At 37.9% G+C, this 17571-nt stretch overlaps 1 protein-coding gene across 50 annotated transcripts in view; it reads right to left on the reverse strand.

Annotated features, from left to right (window-relative positions):
- Nucleotides 1–17571, reverse strand: part of MAGI1 (membrane associated guanylate kinase, WW and PDZ domain containing 1) — a 674066-nt gene that overhangs the window by 90631 nt on the left and 565864 nt on the right. For 25 of the 50 annotated variants that reach the window (XM_021070799.2, XM_084988904.1, XM_021070797.2 and 22 more), the window contains 4 exons: nt 13765–13847; nt 9052–9087; nt 3673–3730; nt 1024–1142 (listed from right to left, as the gene is read on the reverse strand). In XM_021070799.2, the coding sequence (XP_020926458.2) occupies nt 1024–1142; nt 3673–3730; nt 9052–9087; nt 13765–13847 (296 nt within the window). Of the gene's footprint in view, nt 1–1023; nt 1143–3672; nt 3731–9051; nt 9091–13764; nt 13848–17571 lie in introns of all 50 variants that reach the window. The other 25 variants (XM_021070798.2, XM_021070796.2, XM_084988899.1 and 22 more) reach the window with 2 other exon arrangements.

Genomic DNA, 17571 nt, shown 5'->3' on the forward strand with positions numbered 1-17571 from the left:
TTTTCAATAGGTGAGTACACTCGCACACACAGACACAGACACATATATACACCCTTTCTCTAAAATACAGTCTTTGGCAGTGGTTGGCAAACCATATACCAGCCAAACTGGCCCCAATGCCTATTTTTATTTCTCTTTTATTTATTTTTTTGGGGTGTGCCCAAAGCATGCAAAAGTTCTCGGGCCAGGGATGGTGGGGGTACTAAGTCCATTATTTTTAAAGAATGCGATGGCAAAAATGAGGAAAAACCTAAGTATCTATTAATAAACAAACAGCAAAATGAAGTGAAGAGATTCATAAAAGGAAATACTTTGCACTCATTAAAAATTATAATGTAAATCTGTATTACGCATGTTTCAAATATGTGCAAGAAATATATTTAAGTGAGAAAAAACAGGTCACAAAACTAGTAAATATATAAATATATAATGTTAATACATACAAATTATGATCTAGCTTTTGTTAAAATATGCATATTTGTATAACCCCAGAAAATTTCTGCCCAGTGTTTCTTGCTGAGAATGGGATAGAACTCAGCAGGGAAGATTTAAATGCTTTCCACTTCCAAACTGTTCATATTTCCCCAAAGAAAATGAATTAACTTGTAATTTTTTAAAAGCATTGAAAATTACCAGCCTTTTCTGATTCTTACATGTAATGTTCTGAAAATGAAAAGTTAGTTTCATACCCAGTACCTCCTCCTAAAGTGCTGAAAGTGGTTTGGATTTAGACACCAGGTGCTGCACAAAGAACATTCTTTCACCAGCAGCAAGTTCTCCCATCTAATGACAGCCCCTCTCTATGTTCAAGTGGAGATCAAGGGCTTTTAAACTGGGCTTCCAGCTTTAGTTGTCAGCGGGGGCTCTCCCAAGAACTCTGCATTATTCCCCACCCTTCCAGGACTTCAAGTCCCCAGCACCGCAAAGGACATGATCCTCAAGGCCAGTTCTGACCACACGGGGGTGTCAGTGCCCAGGCTGTGCCCAGAGCTCCTCAGCCCCAGACATCAAGGCAAAGCCAACCTTCTGGCTGCTGCTGCTGCTGCGGCTGTTGCTGCTGTGGCTGCTGCTGCTGTTCCAGCTGCTTCTTCCGTTTGGCTTCTAGAACAGGGTTCTCATATTGTGTCTTCCGGTTGATGTGGCTGGAGCAGAAGGCAGATGGCATTTGGTTAGGAAACATTTCATCCCGTAAGCAAAACGCCAAGCAGGCCAAGTTCCTTGATTAAAACTAAGCAAAGAACATGGTCCAAGATATTGGGCGTGTTGTGTCAAAATGCACAGTTAAAGATGTATTAAAAAAAAATAAAAACAAATGGTTTCCATATACTGACTGCTTATCTGGACCAAATGCTCTCCAGCACTGACCACACACTACCAGTGTTACATGCATTTTACTTTAAAAATCTTCAATAAATGCCCGGGAAGTAGGTGCAATTTGTATTCATATCTTCTGGAAAAACAAAGTAAGCTTCTGGGCAGTTAAGTAACAGCTCGCCTCACATCACAGAGCTAGTCGACACTAAAGAGGCCTACAAGCTCAGTCAGGCCTGCTTTCACATCCCAGGATTTTAACCATCAACTCTCTCAAATGTCCAAGGCATCTCCTGACAGGGGGCGTCTTTTTAATTCAACAGGAAGTCGATTATAGGATTATTTTAAACTGAGCTTAAAGTGGAGAGGCGGTATTTTGCCTGTAATGTGTGATGCCAGAAATTCTGCATATAACTTTCCAAAACAGAGTTCACGGGAGCCTGGGCAGTTCCCTGGATGGTAAAGTTACAAGGGCTCTACCAACAGCTGTCAACTATTTTGAACAACCGGCATACAGTCAGGATTAAAAGGATGAGCCTTAGGCAAAAAGATTCCAAATGCAGCTAACCTAAGCAAATGCCATGTGTTCAAAGTGACAAACACCCAGATAGTTCAGATGGCTCCAAAACTAATAAGGTCATGGCAAGATAAAAATACATACACAGACACACAAACACATACATGAATCCAAATGTGTATTTTTTTGGCCATAGACTTATGTATGTGTATGTATATGTACATACACACATATTACCCAAACATATACAGACAAACACATACATATTTCTTTTTTTCTCCTTCATTACCATCATATTCATAAGAAGTTTGGGAATGTTCCTATTGTGTGATTAATTTCAAAATCAAAGTAGTTTTTTCAAGCCAGGCTTTACTTTTTAAATTCGTTTATGTTTATTTCCTAATTCTGGTAGACAATTTCACACTGAGAAATAGTCTAACATTCCTAGGCATCTGGATCCAAAAGGACACAGGGAGGAGAAGTGTATGGTCAGAGAACACCTGGCCCCTCAAACCAAGTCTCTTCATTCATCAAAGCTGAAGTCATCTATTCCTTTTCTCTTTTAATGCACAAATTGGTTGAGGGAGAACTGAAAATGAGCCCCCATTTGACAGAAGCCCCACCGTACATCTGTGAGAAAGATGATCTGCGGGACACACAAAGGAATTTTATTAGGGTTGAATCGGAACTATTGCTGTTGGCTTACACCAGAGCCACAGCAATGACAGATGCGAGCCGCGTCTGCAACCTACCCCACAGCTCACAGCAATGCCGGATCCTTAACCCACTGAGTGAGGCCGGGGATTGAACCTGCAACCTCATGGTTCCTAGTTGGATTCGTTTCCGCTGTGCCACGACGGGAACTCCTGAACTTGTAAATTTTTTTACAATAAGATGCTGAACATTTTACGGCCTGGGATTTTTGTATCCTATGTCCTTATCACTAAGGTATCAGAGGAATGACTTGACCTTGCCATTAGCACAAGAGATAGAAAGCTCTCAAGTTATCTTCTCTGTGGCAGGAAGGATTCTGATACTAGAACATTCACATGGCATTTGTTTCTTTCGAAGTATCTTTTTATTATTTATTACCCATCCTTCTTAGAGGAAATGATGTAAAATGTATTTTTCAATGTTTACTCATTTAGGTTTCTTTTATTTTCTGTGAGTATCCTACCAACATACGGTTGTGATAAAAAGACAAACGACGTGCCTATGGCTAGAATAAGGTATATGGTGATGTAGGTTTTGAGACTTGTAAAAATGAAAAATGGGAGCCATTGTATATTGCAGAGGTAAAAAGAGGCTTACAAGGTTTTGCCACTTAGGCTTGCTCTCAACGTCCTTCTTAATTGTGGCAGCATTTCATACATTATTTAGATTTGTCTGAGTGACAAATAAGACCCTTTAAAGAAAGTCTGAATGAATAAATATGTAATTACTGAGAAGTTCGGACCTGGATAGGGCAAAAAAACAGGGAAAACAAGATTCTCTTCCTGAAGATAAGCAACCCACACTCAATAGATATATTGAATCCTTGCTCTTCTCATTCATTCAACTAATACTTATTAAGTCCGTGCCATATGCCAGGTCTATGTTGGGCTTCAGTAATACAGTGGTAAAAATAGAAGACCTGAAGCCTGCCCTCATGAATTTTATAAGCTAATTTATCATCATCAGATTTGCTGAATATTTTCTCATTCATTAAATTATAAATATATTTTCATTATAAAATTAATATTATTATTAGTCTGTTTATACCTCGTGAGGGTAAACTCTGTTTAGCATAAATGTACATAATTAGAGAAGGGTGCAAACTAAAGGGTGTTTTAATAGGCACTTACTCTACATAGTAGATACCATAGACAGGGTCTTCAATCTTTTCCCAACCAGCAGGCAGTTCTGAAAAATAAAAGAACATTTAGAGTAAAAAGAGCATGTTTTTGAAGAGTTTAGGGCTTTGCAAGGGTTAGGCCAAAAGAGAATAACTCATAAAAATAATGCCTTACATCCAATTAAAACTGTGTATCCTGACCAAAAAAAAAGACCAAGCATTATTTTTATTTTATTTACCAGTGAAGAACAATTCTTACAAGGTTTTGAAGAAGAGCATGAAGAGCAATTCTTTACTGATATTTTGCACAAGCAAAATCAACAATTAAATTATAATGTAATGGAAATAGTTAAATTTTGCCTTGAACAAAATTCAACTAATCCCTATCTTAAACATTTGTAGTGTTCTCATTTTATTGCTAGACTACCTTACCACAAAAGCAAAAATGGATGAAAATAAATGTTTCTTTCCATTTTCAATACAATACTGCTGTTTTTGCTCTCCCTGGAACAGTTATAATTTTCATCTTATTTTCTCCTTGTACCTAATTAAAATGTTACCAAGTGAGTAAAAATGCCTACATGGAGAAAGGATTTTTGAACTGTAAACAGCTATCACTCAACTGCTATACCTGGACAGGACCATCTTTGCCAGGACTGTGCCTCTGAAAGCAGAAATACAGACCTTGCTTTCCAAGAACTTATTACCTAAGAGGGGGTAGAATTTATTCCTTTAAATGTGGTGGTAAAATTCCATTGGGGGATATAAGTGCCTTTCTGAACACTCGACTGTGCTCTATGGAACTTTACTTCATAAGGTTTCTTATCAAAGAGCGCAACTTTATTAACTGGGTAATGATGAGTTCTGTCATAACAAGAATCTATTGTGAAAAAGCCCATTGCACCAGATAATTTGGTGAGAGAAGTAACAATATTGGGCTTTGTGTCATTAAATAACTCTTCAGGCAGAGCAGCAATTCCCCACTTAATTTCAAAGCCACCCTAATATACAGGTAGTTAGGGCAAGCTTGGATAACAGTGTACTCCAAAGTGAATTATTATTCCTAAAAGTAGCTATTAAAACTGACTTGAATGGATTATAAACACTTGAAATATCACTTCTTTTGAAAAATCGGATTTTTAAAAAAATTCAGTGAATCCTGTGGTCACTCTTTGAAAACAGTAACCACTTACTTCATCAGGCCATAGGGCTTCCCTAAGCCACAAATAATTCCCTGCTGAAATGGAACCACGTACATAAACGTGTGTGCACACATGCACACACACACACACACACACACACAGGCTAATTATTCAAAGTCTACATTTTGCTCAGATTTGGCTGCACATCAAAAAAACATTAATTTCATGGTTTTTGCTCCACATGTTATTTATTTACAAACAAAGAAACAGGTTCCCCCCCCCTTTCTTCCAATTAAAAAAAAAAAAAAAACTCTTCCCCCAAAAAAACACTTAGCAGGTTTTAAAGAAGTCTTTGCGTTCCAGGAGGCATAAGCTACTAAAATGCAAGGCAGGTCCAATGGGCAGATGTTGATACAACTTGGCATTTATACACGCAGAGTCTTGCGGACGGATGCAAATCAAATGCCTGGGAAATGGTTTTCCCTTACAAAGCTGGAAATTACCATTTAAATGAAAATGAACCAGGAAAATATTTCCAAAGAGTTGGAAAATCGAAGATTAGAAAAATGCAAATTGGTGCCCAGGCATAGGTAGGTGTTGAGGGGACCACATCATGTTTAATGGACCAGACCTCTTTTCAAAATCTGCAACCCTAATATATGACCTGATTTTCTTTGATAAAACAGGAAAAAAAATTAAGGATTCTCTTCACTCCTTTATTCATTTGTCCAACATTTACTGACTGTTACTGCTTGCCTGAGGGTGCACTGGGCCTGAGGGGGCGCTGGGCACCAGAGACACAAAGATAATTACAACCAACTCGGCAGACAATTCAAACACAGTACCGTAAGGGCTTTGATGGAGCCCCACAGATGGTACAAGAAAAGAAGCCATCTATGACTTTGCCCTATCACCTACTTAACAACTTACGTTCCAGAGTTGAGACATAAGGCCGGTCCACTGGTATTTCTGGACATTTGTAAATGTCAACACATCTTCTGAGACAGATTAGCAAACTCCAGAAATGTTCCAGTTTTTTCACGCTAAAACTCATTTAAAATTGAAAAGATAGATTTCTCACTTCCAATGTGGTGATTAACTTAATAATAGGAATTAGTCTCCTAAAGCCTAAAATAGAAATGGGTCATTGATTTTAAAAAAGGAAAATGTTTGTCTTCCAATTTGCCATTTGGTTCTAAAAAGTTGAAAATGGCTGAAAATACTGAAACTCAGGAAATGATGACATCAAAATTGTTTTTAACACTCTGAACACCTGTCCATGTCTAAATGTCTAACAACTGTCAGACATCAGACCGGTCGGCACCAGCTGTCACTGAGATTTCAGCTGACTAGGACCTCCATGGGGTTGTCCAGATCTTGATGTGAACCTCAGCTCTACCTCTCTATTAGTCTGGCATTGGGCTCGTTTCTTACCACCTTGAAACCACATCTTTCTCCTGAGTTTACCTAAATAAGGATGTTTGTAAAAGCTTTTACATAGCACCTTGCACCTAGGCTCAACTAATGGCAACTGATCTAGGAGAGTCCAAAAGACATAGGACAGATCTATATGTCCTGTTTGTTTGCTGTTCCTGCCACTAAAAATCTCACGCTGTACTAATTGATACCATGGAAGCAACATGGATGGGACAAATGCTCCAAGTTCTTTTTTCACAAGTTTGGTTAGCACAGAGATTGAAAGTCACGTTCATAATCAGAGATGAACTTCCAAAATACGACTCAGTTTTGGTTGCGAGGGGGACCTCATTTCCTAGTGTCTGTTTCTCCTAACTAGTTGCAGCCCATGAATACCCTGTCGTTTCAAAAAGAAGGTTCTTCAGGTACTTTTTGATTTCAGGGAGGTAACTGCAGAAGATGTGATAAATTCTGCAAAACAAAAGTGCATAATGGAGCTACTGACCCAGCCCAAACAACAGAGTTCGGAAATGACAACTCTGTAATCAAATGATCTGTGTCCGACACCCCAGTCCACCGCCCCCGCCTCACAGAGGCTGATTATAGAGAGGATTTCCTTGTCACATCTGGAAGCGTACTGTTCACTGAACACCTGACAGTTGCTATTGTTTGAAATTAGGATCCTCTTATTAAGAAAATGGGCAGTGAGCTTGTCAAAAGAATCTGGAGTGAATGCAGTGAAAAATGTGTATGTGTGCGTGTGTGTGTGTATGTGTGTGTACACGAACCACTCCTGACACAGAGGACATATACAGTCAAAAATCAAGAGTCCTATCTCTACCTACAAGGATACATTTGGGCCATTTCTATAGAATACATGTTCCTTGTCTGTCCCATGGTAAAGGCAAAGACTACCTAAGGAAGTACTGAAAAGATTAACAAGAGAGAATTAGTTCATAAAGAAGAAAAGTGGCAAAAATATGTGCTGGGAGACATATTAAGACACATTCTCAGTAAGTCTCCTCTCAAGCCCCACAGTAACTCCTCTTTCAGGCCCTCCTTACAGATAAGGAACTTGAGAAGCTAAAAGAAGATGATTGACTTGCCCAAGGTCACAGAGCCAGTAAGTGGGGGAGCCCTGATATGAAGCTAGGCAACTTGCCCTAACCCTGGAGATAGCTCCCACTTCATCAAACCATCTCCCACAATTGTGGCATGAGAAGGGACACCGTGCAGCCAGAAGAACATACTTTGTAGAGTCTTTAACAGCGATAGGAAAGTTTCCACACTTGTTACGGTTATATGAGAAAAAAAGAGAAGAGTTGATTCTTTTCTAAAAATTTCAAGCTTCCACTGACACAAATAAGGTTGTGTGTCCATGCACAATAGTGTTATTTCACCAGCTGTCCACACACAGTTGTGGTCATTCACACACATCAGTCAGGTGGCCTGAGTGGTTTAAATGGGTTTTACAAAGGACCAAGTCACTTGTTTTCCATCTGCAAAACCCAGGTCTGTCTTTTTCAATGACATTATCTAATATCATTGGATTGATTTTTTTTTTTAAACAAAATTAGTTACAAATTGTTCTATTACACAGTCTGAATCTCAAGTCATTCCTACCACAAGACCACAAGGACAACTTATTAAATATCTTTAAAAATAGATCTTTCAATAGTTATCGACCACCACTGGCATATCTACCAGTTACAAGCGGATATGTTCCAAACATTAAAGAAAAAAAAAATAGAACCAAATTCTATTACATCCTAACTCTAGTCAACCATGATTGATTATCTTTATCTATAAAGATAAATCAAATCAAATAAAAACAATAATCTGTGTTAAATATTTATATTTTCAGTTCTTAAGGCAATCTCAAAAATGCTAGTCTGATTCAATAATCTCATGACAGTTCCATTTCTATTGATGTTAAATCATTGTCTATTTTAAAAATAAAAATATACTATCATCAATTTTCAATCTGCCAAAATTTCATGCGCAATTTGGCTGAAACTTAAGGCTTTCTCATCTTCCATAGATGCATCAGATGGAATGAAAACTAATTTTAATATTGTTCAAAGCCGAACATAAAACATTTAACTTAGCAGGGAACATAATTCAATATAGTCCAACAGCAAAGATAAAAGAGTTTGGCATTATCTGCTAATGTAAATTACTCTTAAACTGTAAGAGCTAGGAGTAGTCAAAACTTGATTTACATTGTTATACACAGTCTAAGGAAAATGACACATAAAGCCAGCAGCATCTGGTTTTCAAGCCATTCACTACAGTTACAAGTCAACATGTAGTCTATGACTGAATAACAATATAATACTAACACTTAGCAACCATTGAGTTAATCAGTGGAATTGTACTGCTCGTACTCCCACTAAGATCTTTCAATGAGTCTGGTAGATTTTTGTTTGTTTGCTTTGCTTTTCACTATTCTCCATGCAGAAGGCCACCCACCCCCAAAAAATAAAGAAATGAGACTGCGGTAGATTATAGGAGAGTTCAAGGGAGATGGCATCTATTCCCTCAGTTTTCTCTTAATCCTCAATTTACCAGAGTATCTAGCATCAATTTGCTAACTCTCATTCCAGTCTCAATTCCCTCCAACGTTTTTTTTTTTTTTTTTTTTTAGACAGAGTTTATTACAACTCTGCCTGATGTCTGCAGTCAGACACATGTGTTGGACGACTGATCTTCCGTGGATAAGCTGGAATGAATAGCATAATTGGAGACATGCAAACTAAAGAAACCAAGAGATTAGCAATACACTGGAGAGAAAGCATCCAGGGCAAGTCATGCAGGCTGGGAGGGTTTACCTAGTTCACTGTCCAGCTCCTCGGTATGGATCCCTTCTTCTCCAAAGGAATAACAGGAATGAGACAGAAAAGAGAGAAAGAAAAATTCAGACACCATCACCAAGAAAGAAACACCCGCCAAGAAAAACAGCAGCAATCACATCACTTTCTTGCATCCTTACCTGCATTGTGGCTTATTTCATTGGCTTGGATAGTCAACCTGAGACCTCAGTGTAAATCACAAAAAGTAAGAGCTGATATTGGCACCATTATTAAATGGCTCACTTCCTTGCATGTCAAAATAGGGTTTGATTGGTTGTAAAAGATGACAAACACCTTTGCGGTTTCAATGTTCTTATGTGGGAAATCACTTGTTACAGGCCTGATTTCCAACAAAGCTGTTGGACCTTTCAATATTAGTCCTTTTAATCCTTCAAGAATCCTGTAATCAGTGAGGCAATTATACTCACAAAACATGATTTAACTAATAAGTAATACTGCTGCCTTAACACCAGAAGGTGGGGTCAAGTTGAGGATGCAGATTCTAAGGTGAGCTACACTTCAACGACTTTCTAAAGGAGTTGGAAAAAGGCACTATGTCACAATGATGGACATCGAAGAAGTGAGGCTTGAAGGCTGCCCTGTAAGGGATATTGCGAGGCAGTGTTTACTCTGTCTAAGACTTCTAAGTCAAACAGCTCAGAAATACTAGAATGAAAGTGTTCTCAGTAATTTCTTTTTTTTTTTCTTTGTCTTTTTAGGGCTGCACCTGTGGCATATAGATCCAGGCTAGGAGTCGGATCGGTGCTGCAGCTGCCAGCCTACACCACAACCACAGCAATACCAGATCTGAGCAGGATTTGCAACCTACACCACAGCTTGTGGCATGCCAGATCCTTAATCCACTGAGTGAGGCCAGGGATCTAACCCACATCGTCATGGATACTAGTCTAAGAATCTGACTAGTTAAGAATCTACCCACTGAGCCACAGCGGGAACTCCTGTTCTCAGTGATTTCAGCGAGCAAAATAAGATCTTTTCCATTCTTGACCACATCTTGCTGCCAATAAAACATTTTACTATGTTTTATTATACTTATTATATTATTATAACTGAGACTAGAACACAGGACATCACACAAAAAATCATTTCATATACAATCACTTCAGCTATATAGTGGTGACCGTCCCCTCCACTGCAAGTTCCGCAAGGATCAACCCTATTTTCACTACTACACTCTGCTCAGTGCCCAGTGCGGTTTTTGATACATGATAGGTAACAATTATTTCTCAAAAGGATGAAAGAAAGAACAAATGGATTGATTACTGACTTCAGTAACCAACATGGCCCTACACACCTTGTAAACTCTTGATTTAAAAACTATCCAATGGCCAACAATAAGGTTTGATATTAGTATTGTTTCCTAAGAAGGGAATCCAATTTACATAAAATATCTCATGAAAATTCCTCTTTGAACTGATTTAACAATATCTTTAGGGCACTCACTCATTTCCTCAAAAGTCCTTTAATTAGACCTACTATGTGCCAGCCATTATGCAAGACGACAGAGACATGGAAAAGAGCAGTCAGCCACATCCTTCTGGAAAAGAAGACAAGGCTAAAGCTCACATCAATAAAAATTAAATTAAAACTGTGATAAGTTCTCTAGAGTTATGATAAATAATAGAGTGACCTCATTACACCTGGGGGCAAGGTCAAGGGAAGAGTCCCAGAGCTGAACTGTGAAGAATATGCAAAATTTAATGGAAAGACTTAAGAGTGGAAAGTGACTAGAAATTAAGCTCTCCAAGAGCAGGGCTTTTTGTTTATTGTGTTCAATGATCCATCTGCAATTCCTAGAATGCACTTGACATAGAGAAGGCATTCAATAACCATTTGTGGAGAGTAAGGGTACTCTAAGAAGGGAGATTATCTAACTGTCATGGAGCAGAAACTCAATGAGGACTAGGGGGGAGGAAAGATAGAGTGAGGGATGGAACGAGAGGCAAACAAGCTCAGAGAATGAAGCACAGAGAGCTTGAAGAGACAAGCTACAGACTTGGCATTTACAACACCACATTTTGAAAGACTGCTCTGGATACACTGCATAAAGGAGAGTGGGAAGAGGCTGGGTGGAAGATGAGCATGGTTAGGATGGTAGAGATGATCAAGAAAACAAAAAATGGATTCCAGAGACATCTGGGAGGAGACGTGATCTCAGCTGGATGTACATGGGTTAGAAGTGGCTGTTAAGGACAGTAAAAGGTCTAGGGGGACACTTAAGTAGGCATGAATTTACTCTCACCCGAGACAGGGAACACTTAGAGAAGGCCCGATTTTGTCAGGGGTGGGGTGGGGAGTGGCCTGAAAGATCATTAGTTGGGTTTTAATCAGAATGAGTTTAGGGAGTTCCCGTCATGGCTCAGTGGTTAATGAATCTGACTAGGAACCATGAAGTTGCGGGTTCAATCCCTGGCCTCGCTCAGTGGGTTAAGGATCCGGCGTTGCCGTAAGCTGTGGTGTAGGTCACAGACACGGCTTGGATCCTGTATTGCTGTGGCTCTGGTGTAGGCTGGTGGCTACAGCTCTGATTGGACCCCTAGCCTGGGAACCTCTATGTGCTGCGGGTGCGGCTCTAGAAAAGACAAAAAAGCCAAAAAAAAAAAAAAAAAAAAAAAAAAAGAATGAGTTTTAAAGTCTCTTTGAGACAAATGACGTTATTAAAGATAAATGCATTAGCCTGGAGCTCAAAGGCTAGGGAGAAGGCTTCTACTTGAACTATTAAAACAAAGAAATGACAATGGGCACTCAACCCTGAAGATCAGTATTCCAAACTAGTTAATGATTTTTTTGAGATAGGAAAAAGAAAATATAAAATTTTTTCTGGTAAGTATAATGCTATGTACTGTTATATTCTATATGCATATGACCTACAGAGAGTAGAAAGAAAGACAAGAACAATATTGTGCCCAACAGCGTGACTCTTCTTTGTGTCGTGATATAAACAACACGAGGCAGCTTTGTGGTGACTGGCAAGAGAAAATGCAGGTAGGAAAACTGATACCTGCCATTGTGATATAATCAGGTTATATATTTATGCTTGTATACAAGTACACAGACATACGTATAGTTTCTACTAGAAACAGAATGTTTGAATTCTATCGGTGACGGGATAATTACTAACTGCACTTGGTATGAATACATACTCGTTACAAAAGGATTAACATTAACACCAGTGACATGAATTCTAAGAATTAAAAATTACTGCCATTGTTAACAAAAACATTCAGTCATTTGACTGAATACTTTTACTCCATTTTTCTAAGTAAAAGCCATTGAAATCCTCTGTTATCTATAAAATTCTATTAACAGGCATTTTCATACATTCCCAGTATAATTATAATGGCTACTGACACTGAAGATCTGATGGTAATAAAAGCACATTCAATGGCTTCAAAATCATCAGGCATTAAATAAAGACTAGATTTTGTTCCAAGAAGTTTTATGGCTGGATGCATTTTATGTTCCGATCTTTGAGAACTGGTCACCTATGTATTATATATTAAACAGAATACGGGAATAATCAGGATAGTCCACTATTCCTTAAGCTTGCAACATAATGCAGCTGGCCACGCCTGGGCCATGCCTTCTTCAGGACTAAAGAATCAAAATAAAATAACCACAATAAAAGGATCCTCTGGGTTATACCTCCTTAGTCAGAAAGATTTGTACTTCCCTTTGAAGGCACTCAGGTAACCATTCATTTCATGTAATCTGCAATCCACATGTAACAGCAGGATCTTGGACTGTAAGGTTTTGACAAGATCGTACTTTAGCAGATTACATTTTCAAACAAACCTCAAGTTTATAAAGATAGCAATTCTGCCCCTTAGGATAAATTAATAAAATTTCACTATCTTACAGTAAAATGTGCATTCAATAATTATACTACTAATTCAAATGCCAGAAATGAATAATGAGCAGCAAAGCAAATCATTTCCCTTTTAATTTGTCCATGTCAAAAAGCAATTTTGGTAGAACTTAGGAAAGACTGAAAGGGAACACATTTGTTCTGTCTCAATTTTTTTTTTCCTTTCACAAAAGTAATTACAAATCCCAAAGCCTTGAGATAAACTTAAAAAGGGAAAACAAACAAACAAACAAAACTAACTCTTACAGCTAGTTGATTTAAAAAAATAATAATAACAAGGAAAGTGGGGCTAAGGGTAACACCTCAGTCTCTTTTGTGGAAGAAGATGCTTTCTGATATTTAGGATAGATTCCATATCACACAAAGATTCCCAAACAAGGCAAGATATGCATTCTTTAGATCAAAACTTGGAGGAAATGATAGAGTTATGAAACATGCAGAGTTCAAGAAAAGTTGTATTTTTTTTTCTCTACGATTGTCATAATATAGGATAAGGGTCCATTAGGTAAGTGCCATCTTGGGTTTCTAAAGTCCTAGAAACTTTCTAGAGTTTATCCTCGTTTGTGAAGAGGCATCTTTATTTGAAGAGTTCCTGACTGTTCTGAAGTTCTGCTTCTAATGGAGAATTTAGGATGCCCTCATGTTAAAATAAACTCTTCTTTTATCACCATTTTACCCATGTCCCTCTTGCTTTTTGAAACTACAATGCACTGGATGACCCTTTAAAAACGCACTGTTAAAACCTGAGTGACATGTGAACAAGCCCCCCAGCTCACTTAAACCCAGAATTTTCTAGCCCTTACCATCATCTTCACACTCTTCCAGTGGCTTCTGCTGCTTGTTCAGGCACCGAGGGTCTAACCAAGATGTTGTTTTTGTGTTATGGCTGAAATCCAGAAACAAAGAAATATGTATGAAAAGAAAAAAAAAAGCAAAAAGCTCAAGGATAAAAGATTTACACAATCTTGATCATTTACTCTACAAACAAAGCAAAGATACTTTCCAGCAGCAAACTGAGGGCAGAAGAGAGCTCCAGTTTGGAATCATGAAATGGCTTGAAAAGGAAGGAACTTTGATAGGCTTTTTCCTAACCTAAAACATAACCATTCCATTATGGAAAGCTTAAAAGGTAATACCGGTTATATTTTTGAAAAATGAACTCTAAATCACACCCCTTGTCTGTACTGTCTCCTCTTTTCTAGACTTATTTTAGTCTTCACATTTGTCAAATTTCTATCTATTTTACTTTTTTTTTTGTTTTGCATTTTTAGGACCACACTTGCAGCATATGGAAGTTCTCAGGCTAGGGGTCAAATCGGAGCTGCAGCTGCCAGCCTACACCACAGCTATGGCTACACCGGATCCTTAACCCACTGAGTGAGGCCAGGGATCAAACCCGTGTCCTCATGGATACTGGTCAGGTTCATTACCACTAAGCCATGATGGGAACTCCAGGAAATTCAATCTATTTTAAATTAGTCTATGACTTAGATCTTGGATGCTGGAATTCACAAAGGAGGAGGCCACTTCCCTCGTTATATTACAAGAGAATCCTCATGACTATATAAAACCACTTGAATTCATGTGAGGGGTTCAAAGCTGTTAAGACATACCATTTAATCACAGCATCTGAGATGATGCATCAGACAGAGGGAAGGCAACCCCAAATTACCTATCACAAAGAGAACCCAGGCCAAGGAAAAGCTTGGAGAGACTGAACATATCCTACTTTCTTCTGGAGGGTCTAGCTCAACCCTACATCAGGTGTTTCAATGGAACCTGACTACTGCCCTTCAACCACGTTAGAAATAAACGTCAAAAGAATGACAGGGAACACTGACCCGAAGCAGATCGGGGACAAAGTTCTGCTCAAGCAACCAGTCCACCCACTCTATGCACACTAAATATGAAGAGCAAAGAACTACAAGTCTGGCAGTTTAAACTGCAAACCAGAAATGAAAACAGAAATTTTTAAAAAAGAATTTTTTTTTTAAACATCTGAAGTTTAGGCTGTAAATACATTAAGAAACTGTCACAGTTTTTTTTTTTTTTTATTTTAGATCCAAATCTTACTAACTATTGGGGAAAAAATTAGGGCTTAAATGAAAAACCGAATGTGCAAATATATACAAACATTATCTCAACTGTGTTAAAAGAAGAAAGAACAAATGAAAGGTAATATAGTTAGAACTATCTCCACCAATATTACCTATTTGTCCACCTAGAACTGTCATAATCTGTCTTGTCATTTACATGTAAGTAACAAATTATTTAACCCTTATAAGAATGCTGAGAGAGGAATATTATTAGTATTAAAATGATCACTCCCCATTTTCCACATGAGAAAACCGAGGACAAAGACTTGAAGAAACGAGCCCAAGGACACTCTGTTGATGCTCGCAGAACTGGGAACCAAATCCAGGGAGTCTCTCACTAGAACCCATGGTCTACACTACTTATACACAGTAAGAGTATAAAAATGGTCACTGATGGGAGGGAAGATAATGTGGCTTTAAAAAAAAAACAAAAAAAAAAACACCTTTTCATTTCAAGAGAAATGTAGATTCATATGCAGTTAAAAGAACCACACAGTGAGGTCCTACACACCCCCACCCTTACCCTGAAACCACCAAGGGTAACATCTTGCAAAACTATAGTACATCACTTCCAGAATACTGATATCCATACAGCCAACACATGAAACAATCCCATCATCACAAAGTTCCCTCATGTTGCCCTTTTAAGCAACAACTGGTTCTCTTCCAATTCCTCCCTATAAGACAAATTTTTAATCCCCTGAAACCATGAATTTGTTCTGCATATATATTTTTTTTTCTTTTTTTTTTTTTTTTTCTTTTGGCTGCACCCACAGCATGAAGAAGTTCTCCAGCCAGGATCAAACCCGTACTATAGCCATGACCCAAGCCACTGCAGAGACATAGGCCTTAACCACTAGGCCACCAGGGAACTCCTCCATTTCTATAATTGTGCCTTATCAATAGTGTTATATAAATGAAATGATATAGTATGTAATATGTTATAGTTTAACCACTGAAGAACATCTGGGTGGCTTCCAGTTTTTGGCTATTTGTAATAAATCTACTATAAATACCTATGTTCAAGCTTTTGAGTGACTATAATAAGTATTCACTTCTTCAGACAAATGTGCAATTGCTGGGTCATATGATAATTATATGTTTTGTTTACGAAACTGCCAAACTGTCTTCTAGAACACTACACAGTTTAACATACCCATCAGCAGCGTACGTGTGATTGTTTCTCTGCAACTACACCATCATTTAATGTTGTTACTATTTTTTATTTCAGACATCCTATTAGGCTACACGTCTATAATATCCTCCTGGTTTTATTTTGCATTTCTCTAATGGTTAATGCTGTTGAACATCTTTTCATGTGCTTATTTGCCACCTGAATATCTTCTTCAGTGAAATGTCTGTTCTTGTCTTTATTTCATTTTCTAACTGACCTTTTTGTTTCATTTTGTTTTGAGTTTTTTAATACATTCTAGATACCAGTCCATCTTTAGATATGAGGTTTACAATGATTTTCTCCCAGTCTGTAATGTGTCTTTTCATGTCCTTATCAGAGTCATCTGCAAAACAGAAGTTTTTCATTTTGATGAGGTTAAATTTATCTACGAATGCCTTGCCTTTCACTAGGTTCCAAAGATTTTGCATTTTTTGTTTTTCCCTAAAAGTTCTATTATGTTACCTTTTACACCACAGTCTATGATGGTCTATTTTCAGTTAATTTTTTTTGTTTAAGGCATGAGATTTAGGTTGAAGTTAATTTATTTACCTCTAGCTATACACTTATTGAAAAGGGTATCTTTCTTGCAATGAATTGCTTTTGCATTCTTTGTTGAAAATTGGTTGGATATATTTGTGGGTCTGTTTCTGGGTTCCATTGATCTATGTGTCTATTTCTTCATAAATACCACACAGAGTTTATTACTGTGGCTATATAATAATTCTTGTTACCAGGTAGACTGATTACTGTGACTTTATCCTTCTTCTTAAGAGTGTTTAACCTCTTCTAGTTCCTTTGATTTTCTATATAAATTTTAGCATAAACCTGTCTATATTAACAAAAAGTCTTACTGAGATTTAGACAGGGTTTACAATAAATCTGTATACACATTTGCAGAGAACTGACATCTTTACCAATTCTGAGTCTTTCAATCCATGAATAGAATAGGTCTCTTCACTTATTTAGACCTTCTTTGACTTCTTTCATCAGCATTAGTTTACAACCTACAAAATCCTATACATGTTTAATTAGATTTATACATAAATGGGTTTTTATTTTTAATTTTTTAAATTAAAAACATTTACATATCTTTTATTTTTATTTTTTTGTCATTTAAGGGCTCCACCTGGAGCATATGGAAGTTCCCAGGCTAGGGACTGAATGAGAGCTGTAGCTGCCAGCCAATGCCACAGCCACAGCAACGCAGGATTCGAGCCACATCTGCAACCTACACCACAGCTCACAGTAATGCCCAATCAACCCACTGAGCAATTCCACGTCCTCATGGATACTAGTTGGGTTCATTACTGCTGATCCATGACAGGAACTCCCCTAAGTGT

The sequence above is a fragment of the Sus scrofa genome, chromosome 13 (assembly GCF_054392235.1).
Source record: "Sus scrofa isolate SSC_HxYL_T2T_F1_AM1 chromosome 13, Sscrofa_HxYL_maternal_Yorkshire_Landrace_v2.0, whole genome shotgun sequence".
In the NCBI taxonomy this organism is placed as follows: Eukaryota; Metazoa; Chordata; class Mammalia; order Artiodactyla; family Suidae; genus Sus; species Sus scrofa.